This window comes from Ranitomeya variabilis, chromosome 3, assembly GCF_051348905.1.
Source record: "Ranitomeya variabilis isolate aRanVar5 chromosome 3, aRanVar5.hap1, whole genome shotgun sequence".
Lineage (NCBI taxonomy): Eukaryota > Metazoa > Chordata > Amphibia > Anura > Dendrobatidae > Ranitomeya > Ranitomeya variabilis.
In genome coordinates, this window is record NC_135234.1 from 667,017,615 (window position 1) to 667,032,960 (window position 15,346).

Genomic DNA, 15,346 nt, shown 5'->3' on the forward strand with positions numbered 1-15,346 from the left:
CTTTGGTACCAGGGATTTGGTGGCAAGGTCCTTCTGGTGGCCTTCCCTGTCACGAGATGTACGAGGCTTTGTGCAGTCTTGTGACGTTTGTGCTCGGGCCAAGCCTTGTTGTTCTCGGGCTAGTGGATTGTTGTTGCCCTTGCCTATCCCGAAGAGGCCTTGGACGCACATCTCGATGGATTTTATTTCGGATCTTCCTGTTTCTCAGAAGATGTCTGTCATCTGGGTGGTGTGTGACCGTTTCTCTAAGATGGTCCATTTGGTTCCCCTGCCTAAGTTGCCTTCTTCTTCCGAGTTGGTTCCTCTGTTTTTTCAAAATGTGGTTCGTTTGCATGGTATTCCGGAGAATATCGTTTCTGACAGAGGAACCCAATTCGTGTCTAGATTTTGGCGGGCATTCTGTGCTAGGATGGGCATAGATTTGTCTTTCTCGTCTGCTTTCCATCCTCAGACTAATGGCCAGACCGAGCGGACGAATCAGACTTTGGAGACATATTTGAGGTGTTTTGTGTCTGCAGATCAGGATGATTGGGTTGCTTTTTTGCCTTTAGCGGAGTTTGCCCTCAATAATCGGGCCAGCTCTGCCACCTTGGTGTCTCCTTTTTTCTGTAATTCGGGGTTTCATCCTCGATTTTCCTCCGGTCAGGTGGAATCTTCGGATTGTCCTGGAGTGGATGCTGTGGTGGAGAGGTTGCATCAGATTTGGGGGCAGGTGGTGGACAATTTGAAGTTGTCCCAGGAGAAGACTCAGCTTTTTGCCAACCGCCGGCGTCGGGTTGGTCCTCGGCTTTGTGTCGGGGACTTGGTGTGGTTGTCTTCTCGTTTTGTCCCTATGAGGGTTTCTTCTCCTAAGTTTAAGCCTCGGTTCATCGGCCCGTACAAGATATTGGAGATTCTTAACCCTGTGTCCTTCCGTTTGGACCTCCCTGCATCTTTTTCTATTCATAATGTTTTTCATCGGTCATTGTTGCGCAGGTATGAGGTACCGGTTGTGCCTTCCGTTGAGCCTCCTGCTCCGGTGTTGGTTGAGGGCGAGTTGGAGTACGTTGTGGAAAAAATCTTGGACTCCCGTGTTTCCAGACGGAAACTCCAGTATCTGGTCAAATGGAAGGGATACGGTCAGGAGGATAATTCTTGGGTGACTGCCTCTGATGTTCATGCCTCCGATCTGGTCCGTGCCTTTCATAGGGCTCATCCTGATCGCCCTGGTGGTTCTGGTGAGGGTTCGGTGCCCCCTCCTTGAGGGGGGGGTACTGTTGTGAAATTGGATTTTGGGCTCCCCCGGTGGCCACTGGTGGAATTGAACTTGTGTGCATCATCCCCTCTGTTCACCTGTTCCCATCAGGATGTGGGAGTCGCTATTTAACCTTGCTCCTCTGTCACTTCCATGCCGGTCAACATTGTAATCAGAAGCCTTTCTGTGCATGTTCCTGCTACCAGACAACTTCCAGCTAAGTCGGACTTTTGTCCTTGTTTGTTTTTTGCATTTTGTTCCAGTTCACAGCTGCAGTTTCGTTTCTGTGTCTGGAAAGCTCTTGTGATCTGAAATTGCCACTCTGATGTTATGAGTTAATACTAGAGTCTTAAAGTAATTTCAGGATGGTGTATTGATAGGGTTTTCAGCTGACCATGAAAGTACCCTTTCTGTCTTCCTGCTATCTAGTAAGCGGACCTCGATTTTGCTAAACCTATTTTCATACTACGTTTGTCATTTTCATCTTAAATCACCGCCAATATATGTGGGGGCCTCTGTCTGCCTTTCGGGGAAATTTCTCTAGAGGTGAGCCAGGACTATATTTTCCTCTGCCAGGATTAGTTAGTCCTCCGGCCGGCGCTGGGCGTCTAGGGATAAAACGCAGGCTACGCTACCCGGCTACTGTTAGTTGTGCGGCAGGTTTAGTTCATGGTCAGTTTAAGTTTCCATCCTTCCAAGAGCTAGTTCCTATGTATGCTGGGCTATGTTCTCTTGCCATTGAGAACCATAACACTAATCCCACTGTAAATTACATAAAACAATTAAATATCCTAGCCCAAAAAGGCAAAACCCTAGGTATATTGAATAAGAAAGAGTTTCAGTTTATAAATAATAAAACACCAACTACAGCCATGTTTTACCATATACCTAAAATGCACAAAGATGCGACCAATCCTCCAGGCCGCCCAATTATATCGGGTATCAATTGCTTGACCGCCAATTTGTCCAAATATGTTGATCTACATTTACAAAAATGCATGTCCTTAATCCCAGCTTATTTGAAGGACACCACTCACACCATACAAGTTCTGGAACCCGTTATTTGGCAAAGTAATTATATCCTGGGAACGTTGGACATCAAATCCCTTTATACAATAATTAACCATAAAAAAGGGTGTGAGTCGGCTAATTTTTTCCTACATACCCTGGGAACATACAAAAAACCCCAGATTAAATTCATAATCGATAGCATTGGGTTCATATTAGAACATAATTTCTTTCAATATGAAAAACAGTACTACCTGCAAACGTGGGGCACCGCGATGGGCACACGTTTTGCGCCAAGTTACGCCAACCTGTACGTGGGGTATTGGGAGCACCAACATATAATGAAGGAAGGCACACTACACCCAGGACTAAAATTCTGGCGTCGTTTTATTGACGACATCCTGTTCATTTGGGAGGGATCTACAACCGATCTGAATTCCTTCATCACAAATCTAAACACTAATCAATTCGGTCTAGAATTCACCCCTACCATCAGTAATTCCCAGGTCAATTTCCTGGGTCTCACAATTTATGTGGAACACGGTCAATTGAAAACCAGGTGTTTCCGCAAACCAGTGGATTCAAACAGCTTTATACACCTAACAAGCTGTCATCTCCCAATTTGGCTAACGAACATTCCTCGAGGACAATATACTCGCATTAGGCGAAACTGTACCGACTTGAAGGACTATTATGAGGAGTCCACATATATTACTAAACAGTTTGAAGCCAAAGGTTATCACACACAAACCCTTAATACGGCTCAACATACCGTTAGCCTCATACCTAGAGAAAGTCTCATCCATAAAACCAGAAGCACCAACAATCCTCAAGATATCCAAACACAAATAAAGAATCTACCCATAATTACCCAATTCCATGCAGGACACAATAAATTTATTAATATAGTCAAAAAATACTGGCCCATTCTTCAATGCGACAAGAGCATTGGGGACCTAATACCCAACAACCCCAGATTTGTGTATACGAAGGCGCAGAATTTGGGCCTTCTTTTAGCGCCAACAACAAAACCAGTTCTCGCTAGACAAGGGGCACTTGCGAAATCATCAGACCCCCTAAGGTGGGGTTTTAGGCCATGTGGCAGATGTTCATGCTGCAAACGTACATCTAGTGGCAAGCTAGCCCAAACCACATTTACAGACTCCAGTGGCACCATGCAATTTCATATCAAAAACTCCATAACATGTGAATCGACAGGAGTAATCTATATACTGCAGTGCCCCTGCAATAAGATCTATGTGGGTCGTACTAAAAGACCTCTTAAGGTCAGGATCAAGGAGCACCTAGATAATATTCAGAAGGGCTTCAAAGGCCACCCTCTTTCCCGCCACTTTTTAGATAAACACAACAAATCGTGTGGAGGTGTTCACTTTTTTGGAATTCAAATAGTCCAGCAAAATCCAAGGGGTGGAGATTTTCTTAAAGCAATGTCCAGGGTCGAGTCCAAATGGATTTATATGCTGGACAGCTTGGCCCCAAAAGGACTTAATTATGAAATTGAGCTATATGCTTTTTAATCAACCCTTTAAAAACCCCCCTTTTTATATAGGATTGTTTTAGTGACCTATTTACAGTTTTATTCCATCCTGGGTTATTAATCACCTAATTCGCCCTCTATTTTTGAGCGTATGTTTATAATCTATATTTTTAGTCATCCTTCCAGTCAATTTTAGGTTCGAGTTTGTGTTTCCTTTTAAAAATGTTATTAAAATGGAACGGTTTTCTTTCCATTTCTATATTTTATATTTTATTACTCCATTAATAAAGTTGTCGGAGTTTTTATCTATTTGTATATATTGTATTATTCTTTTCTGGCAATGCCACAATAGGGTCTCCAACCATTACCCCCATCATGTAAACCCTCTTTATAATGTCAGTTTTACATATGGCTTCAATGCAGTCTGCACCATTCAAGTAATACATCGTTAATTACATTTGACTAATCAGTACACTAATCGATGCTGCAACTTCAAATACCCTTTGCGAGTCACGTAAATTAAGGACGCTGGGCATTTTTTCTAGAAGGGGATGGCACAGCAGTGGCTATATAGGAGGCAGGGCTCTATGAGGACTCCAGCCCTGACGAAGAAGGATCGTATCCTTCGAAACGCGTTGGATTGGTTAATCCACATACGCGCCCGCCCACTAGCTGTGACGTCACGCTGCTTACCACGCCCCTTCTCAACGCCGCTACCGCTTCAGCGTTGCTTCCGGCCGGGGCACGCCAGAAGTGAGCGGCTTCCATCTGACTCCTGCGTCCTCCTAGCAAACCTCGCGCGCAGTTAGTCGAGCTCCCCTGAGCCCCTAAACTTTGCAGCAGTGAACCGGACTCCAAAGCAACAGGAGGACCTGCAGCCACACCACCTTACTGGCACGCAGTAAGTACAACAATCCTGCAAGCCCTGTATTTGCCTACTATTCACGCTGTAGCACAATTCGCAGGGGAACTGATAGTCCCCACATACAAGCGCAGGTGATTTATCATTGTTTCTCTTATTCTAGTATACAGGGTACGCACAAACCCCGCTCTCATCACCAGCAGCTACCACTCTTTTTTTCCCCCGCCCTTCCCCCTTACTTTTGTCTTCCGAGCGCCAGTGTATTCCCTTTTCCAATTCAGTTTTAAGTACTTATTTGGAAAATAATTTTTATTTATTTTTTACTCCTTGGAAAAACTCAAAAAGTTTAATATGTATGGAAGCCTTTACTTTGGTTAATTGGGTACATAAAGGGGTTGGCCTCTAACTTTATTTTAACAAATAGTGTTGGGGGCATGATTTTGATTTTCATATATAAATTAGTATTCCAGGTTCTTTTCCTGCACTTGTTAGTGCATCCATCCTCACGGACTGCACGGACTGCTCCTTTTCTCAAAATGGCTCCTGGTGGAGGGACGTATGACCAGACCCCGACCCTCAACATGCTCCAATTAAAAAACACTGCACATAGAAAAGCTGTCTTTAATTGAAGGTGGCTGATGGACACATCTGGTCACATGCTCCTACATCAGTAGACATACTCGTGCGCAGGGTTTTTATCAAAACAGCATGTAGTTTATTGTCCATCATAAATGTTATATATCTGAAACGAAAACAACCTCTCTTCAGTATCAATGTATAACATAAAAAGTCCTTTTATTCAGGCAGAATGAAATAACATAAATGTAGCAGCCTCGCCAACCTCGGTATTCCCAGTAGCAGCTCACACTTGTATTAAATGTGTTCACCAAACACCTCTCTGTTTGGCTTCAGCACACCTCACTTAGCAGAGTGAACTAATCAGCAGCTCTGCCTTTCTTCACTCTCAACACACTCCACACTGCTGAACTAACCGAGCTGCTTTTAATAGTCCTGTAAACCCCGCATGGGATCAGAGGATAGACTTTTCCCAGCCAAGCTCTTTTGGATATTCTGAAACCCATACCTAATGCAGTACCTCTTTAAACCCTCTCAGTAATCTAGTGTTAGGCCGGGGACACACTTAACGTATAAAAAAAGGTCCGTTTTTCACGGCCGAGAATCGCACAAATGTTTCAAAAACAGTGATCCGTGTGCAGTGCGAGGATGCGATTTCCTCGCATCAAATGATCCGTGTGACATCCGTGTGTCATCCGTATGCCGAGATTTTCTCGCAAGCTTGCAAAACCGACATCTAATGGATTTACTGTATGTGCTCAAATGTTCGGGAAAACATATATACAGTATATATATATATATATATATATATATATATATATATATATATATATATATATATATATATGTCATTGAGACACATATATATATATTCTGTATTTATATTTCATTCAGCGCGATATCTGTGAAAAGTCGGTAATTCAATTGCCGGCTTTGCATTTCTCCTTCACAAACCCGACATAATATGAGACATGGTTTACATACAGTAAACCATCTCATATCCCCCTTTTTTTTGCATATTCCACACTACTAATGTTAGTAGTGTGTATGTGCAAAATTTCAGCACTGTAGCTGCTAAAATAAAGGGTTAAATGGCGGAAAAAATTGGCGTGGGCTCCCGCGCAATTTTCTCCGCCAGAATGGTAAAGCCAGTGACTGAGGGCAGATATTAATAGCCAGGAGAGGGTCCATGGTTATTGGCCCCCCCGTGGCTAAAAACATCTGCCCCCAGCCACCCCAGAAAAGGCACATCTGGAAGATGCGCCTATTCTGGCACTTGGCCACTCTCTTCCCACTCCCTGTAGCGGTGGGATATGGGGTAATGAAGGGTTAATGCCACCTTGCTATTGGAAGGTGACATTAAGCCAGATTAATAATGGAGAGGCGTCAATTATGACACCTATCCATTATTAATCCAATTGTATGAAAGGGTTAAAAAACACACACACACATTATTAAAAAGGATTTTAATGAAATAAACACAGCGGTTGTTTTAATAATTTATTGATCTCTCAATCCATTTTCAGACCCTCGCTTGGCAAAACAATAAACACACAATATACATACCCTCTCTGATGTCCTATCACGTCCCACGAGGTAATCCATCTGGAGGGGTTAACTAATATTACAGGCACGAGCTGCGATAAACCACTCGCTCGTGCCTGTAATCCCCGGGTGCTGAAAGGAAAGCAGTGATCTATACTTACATTCAGTCGCGGTGATGCGCCCCTGCTGGATGTTCTCATGAACTGCAGCCTGGGAACTTTTTCCCATGCTCCAGGTCATATGAGGACATCCACCAGGGGGCGCATCACCGCGACTGAAGGAAATGTAGGTCAATGACCTATAGTTACCTTCAGTCGCGGTGATGCGCCCCCTGGTGGATGTCCTCATATGACCTGGAGCGTGGGAAAAAGTTCCCAGGCTGCAGTTCATGAGAACATCCACCAGAGGGCGCATCACCGCGACTGAATGTAAGTATAGATCACGGCTTTCCTTTCAGCACCCGGGGATTACAGGTACGAGCGAGTGGTTTATCGCAGCTCGTGCCTGTAATATTAGTTAACCCCTCCAGATGGATTACCTCGTGGGACGTGATAGGACATCAGAGAGGGTATGTATATTGTGTGTTTATTGTTTTGCCAAGCGAGGGTCTGAAAATGGATTGAGAGAGCAATAAATTATTAAAACAACCGCTGTGTTTATTGCATTAAAATACTTTTAAATCATGTGTGTGTGTGTTTTTTAACCCTTTCATACAATTGGATTAATAATGGATAGGTGTCATAATTGACGCCTCTCCATTATTAATCTGGCTTAATGTCACCTTCCAATAGCAAGGTGGCATTAACCCTTCATTACCCCATATCCCACCGCTACAGGGAGTGGGAAGAGAGTGGCCAAGTGCCAGAATAGGCGCATCTTCCAGATGTGCCTTTTCTGGGGTGGCTGGGGGCAGATGTTTGTAGCCACGGGGGGGCCAATAACCATGGACCCTCTCTAGGCTATTAATATCTGCCCTCAGTCACTGGCTTGACCATTCTGGCAGAGAAAATTGCGCGGGAGCCCACGCCAATTTTTTCCGCCATTTAACCCTTTATTTTAGCAGCTACAGCGGCCAAATTTTGCACATACACACTACTAACATTAGTAGTGTGGAATATGCAAAAAAAAGGGGGATATGAGATGGTTTACTGTATGTAAACCATGTCTCATATCCTGTCGGGTTTGTGAAGGAGAAATGCAAAGCCGGCAATTGAATTACCGGCTTTTCTAGAGAACACCGCTGCGTATTTCTCGCAATGCACACGCATGGTCCTTGTGTAATCCGATTTTTTCTCGCACCCATAGACTTGCATTGGTGAGTCTCGGCCGAGATACGCTGAGAATCGCAGCCTGCTGCGAGTTCCCTCGGATCCGAAATACGGTGGAGAAAATATCGGATGATGGGAGCTGAACCATAGATTAACATTGGGCCGAGTGCTATGCGATTTTTTATCGCATAGCACCGTCCGTATTACGGTCTAGTGTGACCCCGGCCTTACTGGTGCAGTTTACATTACCGACACATCTACCTTCCATACTAATATATATATATATATATATATATATATATATATATATATATATGTGTGTGTAATATACAGTGGGTGCAAAAAGTATTCAGACCCTTTTAAATTTTTCACTCTTTGTTTCATTGCAGCCATTTGGTAAATTCAAAAAAGTTAATTTTTGTTCTCATTAATGTACACTCTGCACCCCATCTTGACTGAAAAAAACAGAAATGTAGAAATTTTTGCAAATTCATTAAAAAAGAAAAACTGAAATATCACATGGTCATAAGTATTCAGACCCTTTGCTCAGTATTGAGTAGAAGCACCTTTTGAGCTAGTACAGCCATGAATCTTGGTAAAGATGCAACAAGTTTTTCTCACCTGAATTTGGGGATCCTCTGCCATTCTTCCTTGCAGATCCTCTCCAGTTCCATCAGGTTGAATGGAGAATGTTGGTGAACAGCCATTTTCAGATCTGTACAGAGATGTTCAATTGGGTTTAGGTCAGGGCTCTGGCTGGGCCAGTCAAGAATGGTCACAGAGTTGTTCTGAAGCCACTCCTTTGTTATTTTAGCTGTGTGCTTAGGGTCATTGTCTTGTTGAAAGGTGAACCTTTGGCCAAGTCTGAGGTCCAGAGCACTCTGGAAGAGGTTTTCATCCAGGATATCTCTGTACTTGGCCGCATTCATGCTTCCTTCAATGGCAACCAATTGTCCTGTTCCTGCAGCTGAAAAACACCCCCATAGCATGATGCTGCCACTACCATGTTTCACTGTTGGGATTGTATTGGACAGGTGATGAGCAGTGCCTGGTTTTCTCCACACATACCACTTAGAATTATCACCAAAAAGGTCTGCCTTCGTCTCATCAGACCAGAGAATATCATTTCTCATAGTCCGGGAGTCCTTCATGTGTTTTTTAGCAAACTCTATGCGGGCTTTCATATGTCTTGCACTGAGGAGAGGCTTCCATCTGGCCACTCTGCCCTAAGGGTCTGACTTTTGGAAGGCTGCAGTGATAGTTGACTTTGTGGAAATTTCTCCCATCTCCCTACTGCATGTTTGGAGCTCAGCCAAAGTGATCTTGGGGTTCTTCTTTACCTCTCACCTAGACTCTTCTCTCACGATTGCTCAGTTTGGCTGGACGGCCAGGTTTAGGAAGACTTCTGGTGATCCTAAACTTCTCTCATTAAAGGATTGTGGAGGCCACTGTGCTCTTAGGAACCTTGAGTACTGTAGAAAAATTATTTTGTAACCTTGGCCAGATCTGTGCCTTGCCACAATTCTGTCTCTGAGCTCCGCTCCTTGTCCAATTACTTAGACCTCATGATTCCCATTTGGTCTAACATGCACTGTGAGCTGTGAGGTCTTATATACACAGGTGTGTGCCTTCCCAAATCAAGGCCTATCAGTTTAATTAAACACAGCTGGACTCCAATGATGGAGTAAAACGATCTCAAGGAGGACCACAAGGAAATGGACAGTATGTGACTTAAATATGAGTGTCTGAGCAAAGGGTCTGAGTACTTATGACCATGTGATATTTAAGTTTTTCATTTTTAATAAATATGCAAAAATTTCTACATTTCTGTTTTTTTCAGTCAAGATGGGGTGCAGAGTGTACATTAATGAGAAAAAATGAACTTTTTTGAATTTACCAAATGGCTGCAATGAAACAAAAAGTGAAAAATTTAAAGGGGTCTGAATACTTTCCGTACCCACTGTATATGTATATATGCTTTCCTACTGTATGGGTAAAATAAGTATGGGAAACAAATATGAATTAATAGTTGATGTCCACTGACTCATTCTAGGAATCTAGGTAGTACTGTATACCTTCTTTTACCTGTTAGCTCACTATATAAGTATGAATCTATCCATTAATATCTCATTTAAGCCTTTCATCTTCCCACTTGTAGCTTTGTTAAAATATGAGCCAAAATGTTTTACTATTGAGACATATTGGACAATGAAAGCTCTGACACATATGACAACAGATTCTAAATCCCTATTGTTGACATAATCTAATTTTACAAGATAGTTACTAGTATTTATTACACTGCTTGTTGAAAAACTGAATATGTTAAGGGATTAAGCAATAAAAGTGATCTGTTATAGGGTGGCTTTTCCAAAGTTTACAAATTGGGATACTTTGTAAAACATATGAGCAAAGTTTATTCTAATCATTTAAGCGTCTCATTTTCCAAAATTGCAAATAATATCGAGTATGACATCTTGAAGGCTGTTTTCTCTTAAATATCATAGTTACTGAATACTGTACATAGGGGAGAGGGGTTATCAGTGCACATAATAAAATCAGCTTTGTTGTAATGCAGCACCTAGCATGATCTTTTGTTGGAATGTGACCTCTGAACCTATTTATTTTCTTTTCCTAGGTATCCTAACAATGTTATTCTTCAGGAGGAAGAGCTCCGAACAGATGTACAAAAAACGTATTCACAGTAAGGCCACAGTCATCTGAACTGTTTTTGACAGGACCTGCTGATTGTATCATGTGTGGCGGATCCTCCTTACAGATGAGAAGATTGCTTCGCTCAACTCCTTTCCACGGTTCAGATCAGTGCTCTCTAGTTATAGACAGTAGCGGTACGAATTTTCTGAGTTTCTGGGTCCCCTGGGACGGCGTTTAAAGAAGCACTCCCATCTTATTATTTAGCACTGTGTACTTACAATTGCTCACTTTGCTTTTCTACCCAGCTAATTCTTCTCTTTTCCATTAGGTCTATAACATCACGTGATTAAAAACAGACTAGCCAAATCGTTCTATGCTCTATGTAGTAACAAGACGTCTCTTTTCTCTGCATGAGTCATCATTGGAACAATTACATATGACTGGAATGTCCCTGAAAGCCCAGTTCTACGCCACCTCTTTTGTCCCAGCTGCTCCACTTTTCCTCCTTATCAAGGACTTTTCAATGAGTATAATTGTAGTTCTAATGATGACTTCCTGTTTCTTTGTAGAGCTTAAAGTGATTCAGCTAATCACGTGATGTCATAGACCTAATGAAAAAGAGAAGAATTATCTGGGTTGAAGGGCAAAATGAACAATTGTAAGTACACAGTGCTGTATACTAGGATTATTGCAATGTATTAAGTAAAAAACTTTGATGGGAGTGCTTCTTTAATTCCTCTAACTGGCATGATGACCATGTACCGGGGTTGCGAGAAGCAATCTGCTCATCTCTACTCCTGACTCTTTCTTACCAGATAATATTAAGGGAAAGAAGAATTAGGTATATTGGATTTCAACATATCCAATCCTCTGTTCTCATTGGAGAATGTGGCAGCATCTTATCCCCCTCTTCAATAAGCACACGTGTATGGAGTGGGGGGTGCAGCAAGAAAAGTAACTTAAATTAGGCCAACAGATTTTGGAGGTGTTTAGAGCTAAAGTTGTCTATACACAGCGCATCCAAGCTCACCAAACAAGATTGATGTATAGTGACACTCATTATTCCCCTGGAACTACACATCTCCTTAATGGAATAAACATCCACACTCGGGTTATGTGATAACATCTAATAATGATATGCATGAAAACATTTATCACATCACTCATCACATGATAATGACCATCAAGTATTATTTGTTGATGACATATTTATGTGCTGACCTAGAACATAGTGTGACAAGAGCTAATAAATTGTGCCCAGATTGTGTGTCCATTAGTAAATCCTGCTGAGAGTGAGAGAATCAAAACATAATGTGATAATTTGCTCAAATGGACAAGGGTTTAACTTTTTTTGCTCCCATCTCAACAGTTCTGAAAACTATCCATAAAAACGTTTTGGCTAAGAATGTTTTTTTTAACTGTACATGTAAGGAAATAAATTGTGACTTTTTTACTGAGCAAGTTGTCCCCCGAAAACATCTGCTACTACTTATGTGGGGTCCTTTGGTCGACCTCTGCACCCTTCATATATCTATGTCATTGTAAATTCCGCTAGCTAGTAAATCAGTGGCATTCTGGTTTCTTGTATCGTTATTATAAAAATAATATAATAAATAAGAAAATGTTTGTACAGGAGACATATTATTACTACTACTAAAATTTCCAATAATTAATGAATATCATTATTACAATTTATTATATTTGAGTCAGTGGTATTACAATACCCAGTATTTTTTTTATTTTGCACCATTCATTAAGTCCTGTATTTTTGCAAAAAGAATTCAATTTAACTTCAATTATCGAAAAAATATTCTTTGTGTTATATGTTAATTACATAGAGTTTACCTTGTACTATAGAACAAAACTACTGTAAATGTTCACATCTGGACACAATAGTTTGCAATAAGACAGGACCACAGCAAAGCGAGCCTGAAATTAACCTGTTTACTTACTGTGACTGGAGCAGGTATCGAAGGCGTGAAGGACTACAATTCCATGCAGCAAAAGTGCAATGAGCAGCGTCTTCATAGTGGATGACAAGGTTGTACCAGTCTTCTTCTGATTCCGAGTTATAGTGAGATGATCATTATAAGGTCGGGTGTGTCTGCTATGCTAATTTGTCGAAGAGGAGAGACTCTGAAGGTTATAATCAAGACATGACCTGTATAGGTTCTTCCTGCCTGCATTTCTTCTTCTGGCTGTAATGAAAATTGAGAGCAAGTAGGATGGTGTTAAGTACATACACCATATTCCTGAGGATGACTACCATTATCATACTGATGGGGTAATTGGCTTCTTATGGAATTGCCCCTAGTTTATGTATAAAGGTACCGTCACACTAGGCGATATCGCCAGCAATCCGTGACGTTGCAGCGACCTGGATGGCGATATCGCTGTATTTGACACGCAGCAGCGATCTGGATCCCGCTGTGAAATTGCTGGTCGCTGCTAGAAGGTCTGCACATTATTTGGTCGCTAGGTCGCCGTGTATCGCCGTGTTTGACAGCAAAAGCGACGATACCAGCGATATTTTACACTGGTAACCAGGGTAAACATCGGGTTACTAAGCGCAGGGCCGCGCTTAGTAACCCGATGTTTACCCTGGTTACCAGCGTAAAAGTTAAAAAAACAAACAGTACATACTCACCTGCGCGTCTCCCAGTGTCTGCTTCCTGCTCTGACTGAGATCCGGCCCTAAAGTGAAAGTGAAAGCGGTGCGGTGACGTCACCGCTCTGCTGTTAGGGCCGGAGCTCAGTCAGCGTCAGGATGCAGAGGCTGGGGGACGCGCAGGTGAGCATGTACTGTTTGTTTTTTTTAACTTTTACGCTGGTAACCAGGGTAAACATCGGGTTACTAAGCGCGGCCCTGCGCTTAGCAACCCGATGTTTACCCTGGTTACCCGGGGACCTCGGCATCGCTGGTCGCTGGAGAGCGGTCTGTGTGACAGCTCTCCAGCGACCACACAGCGACGCTGCAGCGATCGGCATTGCTGTCGCTATCGCTGCAGCGTCGCTTAGTGTGACGGTACCTTTAGGTAAGGGAAATAGATTCTGAGCAACACTGGGAACAAGGGCTGATGAGAATGGTGCCAATCTTTGTACAGCGGTGCCGGATAAATTAGCTCTACAAAAGCAACAGGAAATTATAGTAATCAACAATTCACATAAAAGGGTAAAATGACTATTTCCAAATGAAGAGGAATTTAATTGACCTGATTATGCTGCAGTACATAGATCGGAGGTTATAATTTGTTTAACGTGCTTGGTTAATAAAATATTTCAGCTCTAAATCTTTATCTATTTAATGTCACAATCTATAGTGATGAGCAAGTATGCTCACCACTGCTCGATATTCGGGCATGCTTGTTACTCGCTCAAGTATTGCGGGTGCTTAAGCGCCATACTCGAGTTCCCAGCCCACATGTTTAGTGGCTGTTAGACAGCCAATAAACATATGGGGATTGTCCACTGTACAGGGAGAGTTGCTATAGGAGGGAGAGCTTAGATTAATGTCTACCCCCCACCAATAAATATTATAAAGTTGCACCCTTTAGTGCCTTTCATGTGGCAGTAAAGGGTGTTTTTAACCTTTTTTTAAACCTATGAAATAGTTTAAAAAAACAACGTAAGGTCCCACCTATTTTGGATAACCAGCCATGATAAAACAGACAGCTGGGGGCTTATATTATCAGGCTGGGAAGGTCCATGTATATTAGCCCTTTCCCAGCCTAAAAATACCAGCCCACAGTCGCCCGAGAATTGGTGCATCACTATAGATGTGCCAATTCTGGCACTTTGCCCAGCTCTTCCGGATTGCCTTGGTGCATTGGCTATCAGGGTAATATTTTTTTTACCTGTAAATATATTAGAAAATAGATTAGATTATCATATATACTTGTGTATAAGCAGAGTTTTTCAGCACATTTTCTTGTGCTGAAAACACCCCCCTCGGCTCATACCCAAGTCAATTGTCCCAGAAAGACAGCAGGGGAGGGGGAGCAGTGGGTCATAGAGGCAGGACCTGGCGGCTGTGGCTAAAGCCTGTGTCGCTGCTAAAGAGAAATTAATATTCACTGCGCTGGCAGTGAATATTCATTTCTCTTATAGCGCGCAGTTACAGACGCAGCTTCCAGCACAAAACACATCCTACGTACCTTCCCTGCGTGCTCTCGCTGCATCTCGTTTGTTCCAGCACCAGCATCTCTTCTGGCCGAGCGATCATGTGGCTCTGCTCATTAAGGTAATGAATATTCATGCCTCTCCACTCCCATAGGCGTGGAGTTAATATTCATTACCTTAATGAGCGTGGCCATGTGATCACTCAGCAGGAAGAGCTGCTGGCGCTGGAACGAGATGCAGCGAGGGCACGCAGGCAAAGTAATTAGGATGGTTTTTTTTTTACAGGAGCCATGCATACAGGGATAGGGGATAAGCAGCAATGCATATGTAAGAGGAAGAACCAGAACGGGGGGTACCTTTCCAACGGCGGTTCCGGAACTGCCGGGGCTATCACCCATGTTGCAGGGGGAAAGACTTTCATTCCAGGACGAACCCTTGCATGTGACTGTAGTAGATGGGGCCAAGATAATTAGCGCTGTGTGCGGGAAAAGAGCCAGAGCTCGGGTGGGAAAGCTGAGTGATGAATCGGGTTCTGTGTCCGCTGTGAGGGCAGAGCAATCTGTTTGCACAGGCCGACTCGACAG

General features: G+C 42.7%; 1 protein-coding gene across 2 annotated transcripts in view; it reads right to left on the minus strand.

Annotated features, from left to right (window-relative positions):
• The window catches only part of ENDOU (endonuclease, poly(U) specific), an 80,721-nt gene extending 65,894 nt beyond the window's left edge, over positions 1–14,827 (minus strand). Inside the window, exons 1-2 of one of the 2 annotated variants that reach the window (XM_077297900.1) lie at positions 14,798–14,827; positions 12,596–12,841 (exon numbers count right to left, since the gene is read on the minus strand). In XM_077297900.1, the coding sequence (XP_077154015.1) occupies positions 12,596–12,671 (76 nt within the window). In that variant the 5' untranslated portion in view covers positions 12,672–12,841; positions 14,798–14,827. The remainder of the gene's footprint in view (positions 1–12,595; positions 12,842–14,797) is intronic. The other variant, XM_077297899.1, reaches the window with a different exon arrangement.
• Between the last annotated feature and the right edge of the window lie 519 nt (positions 14,828–15,346).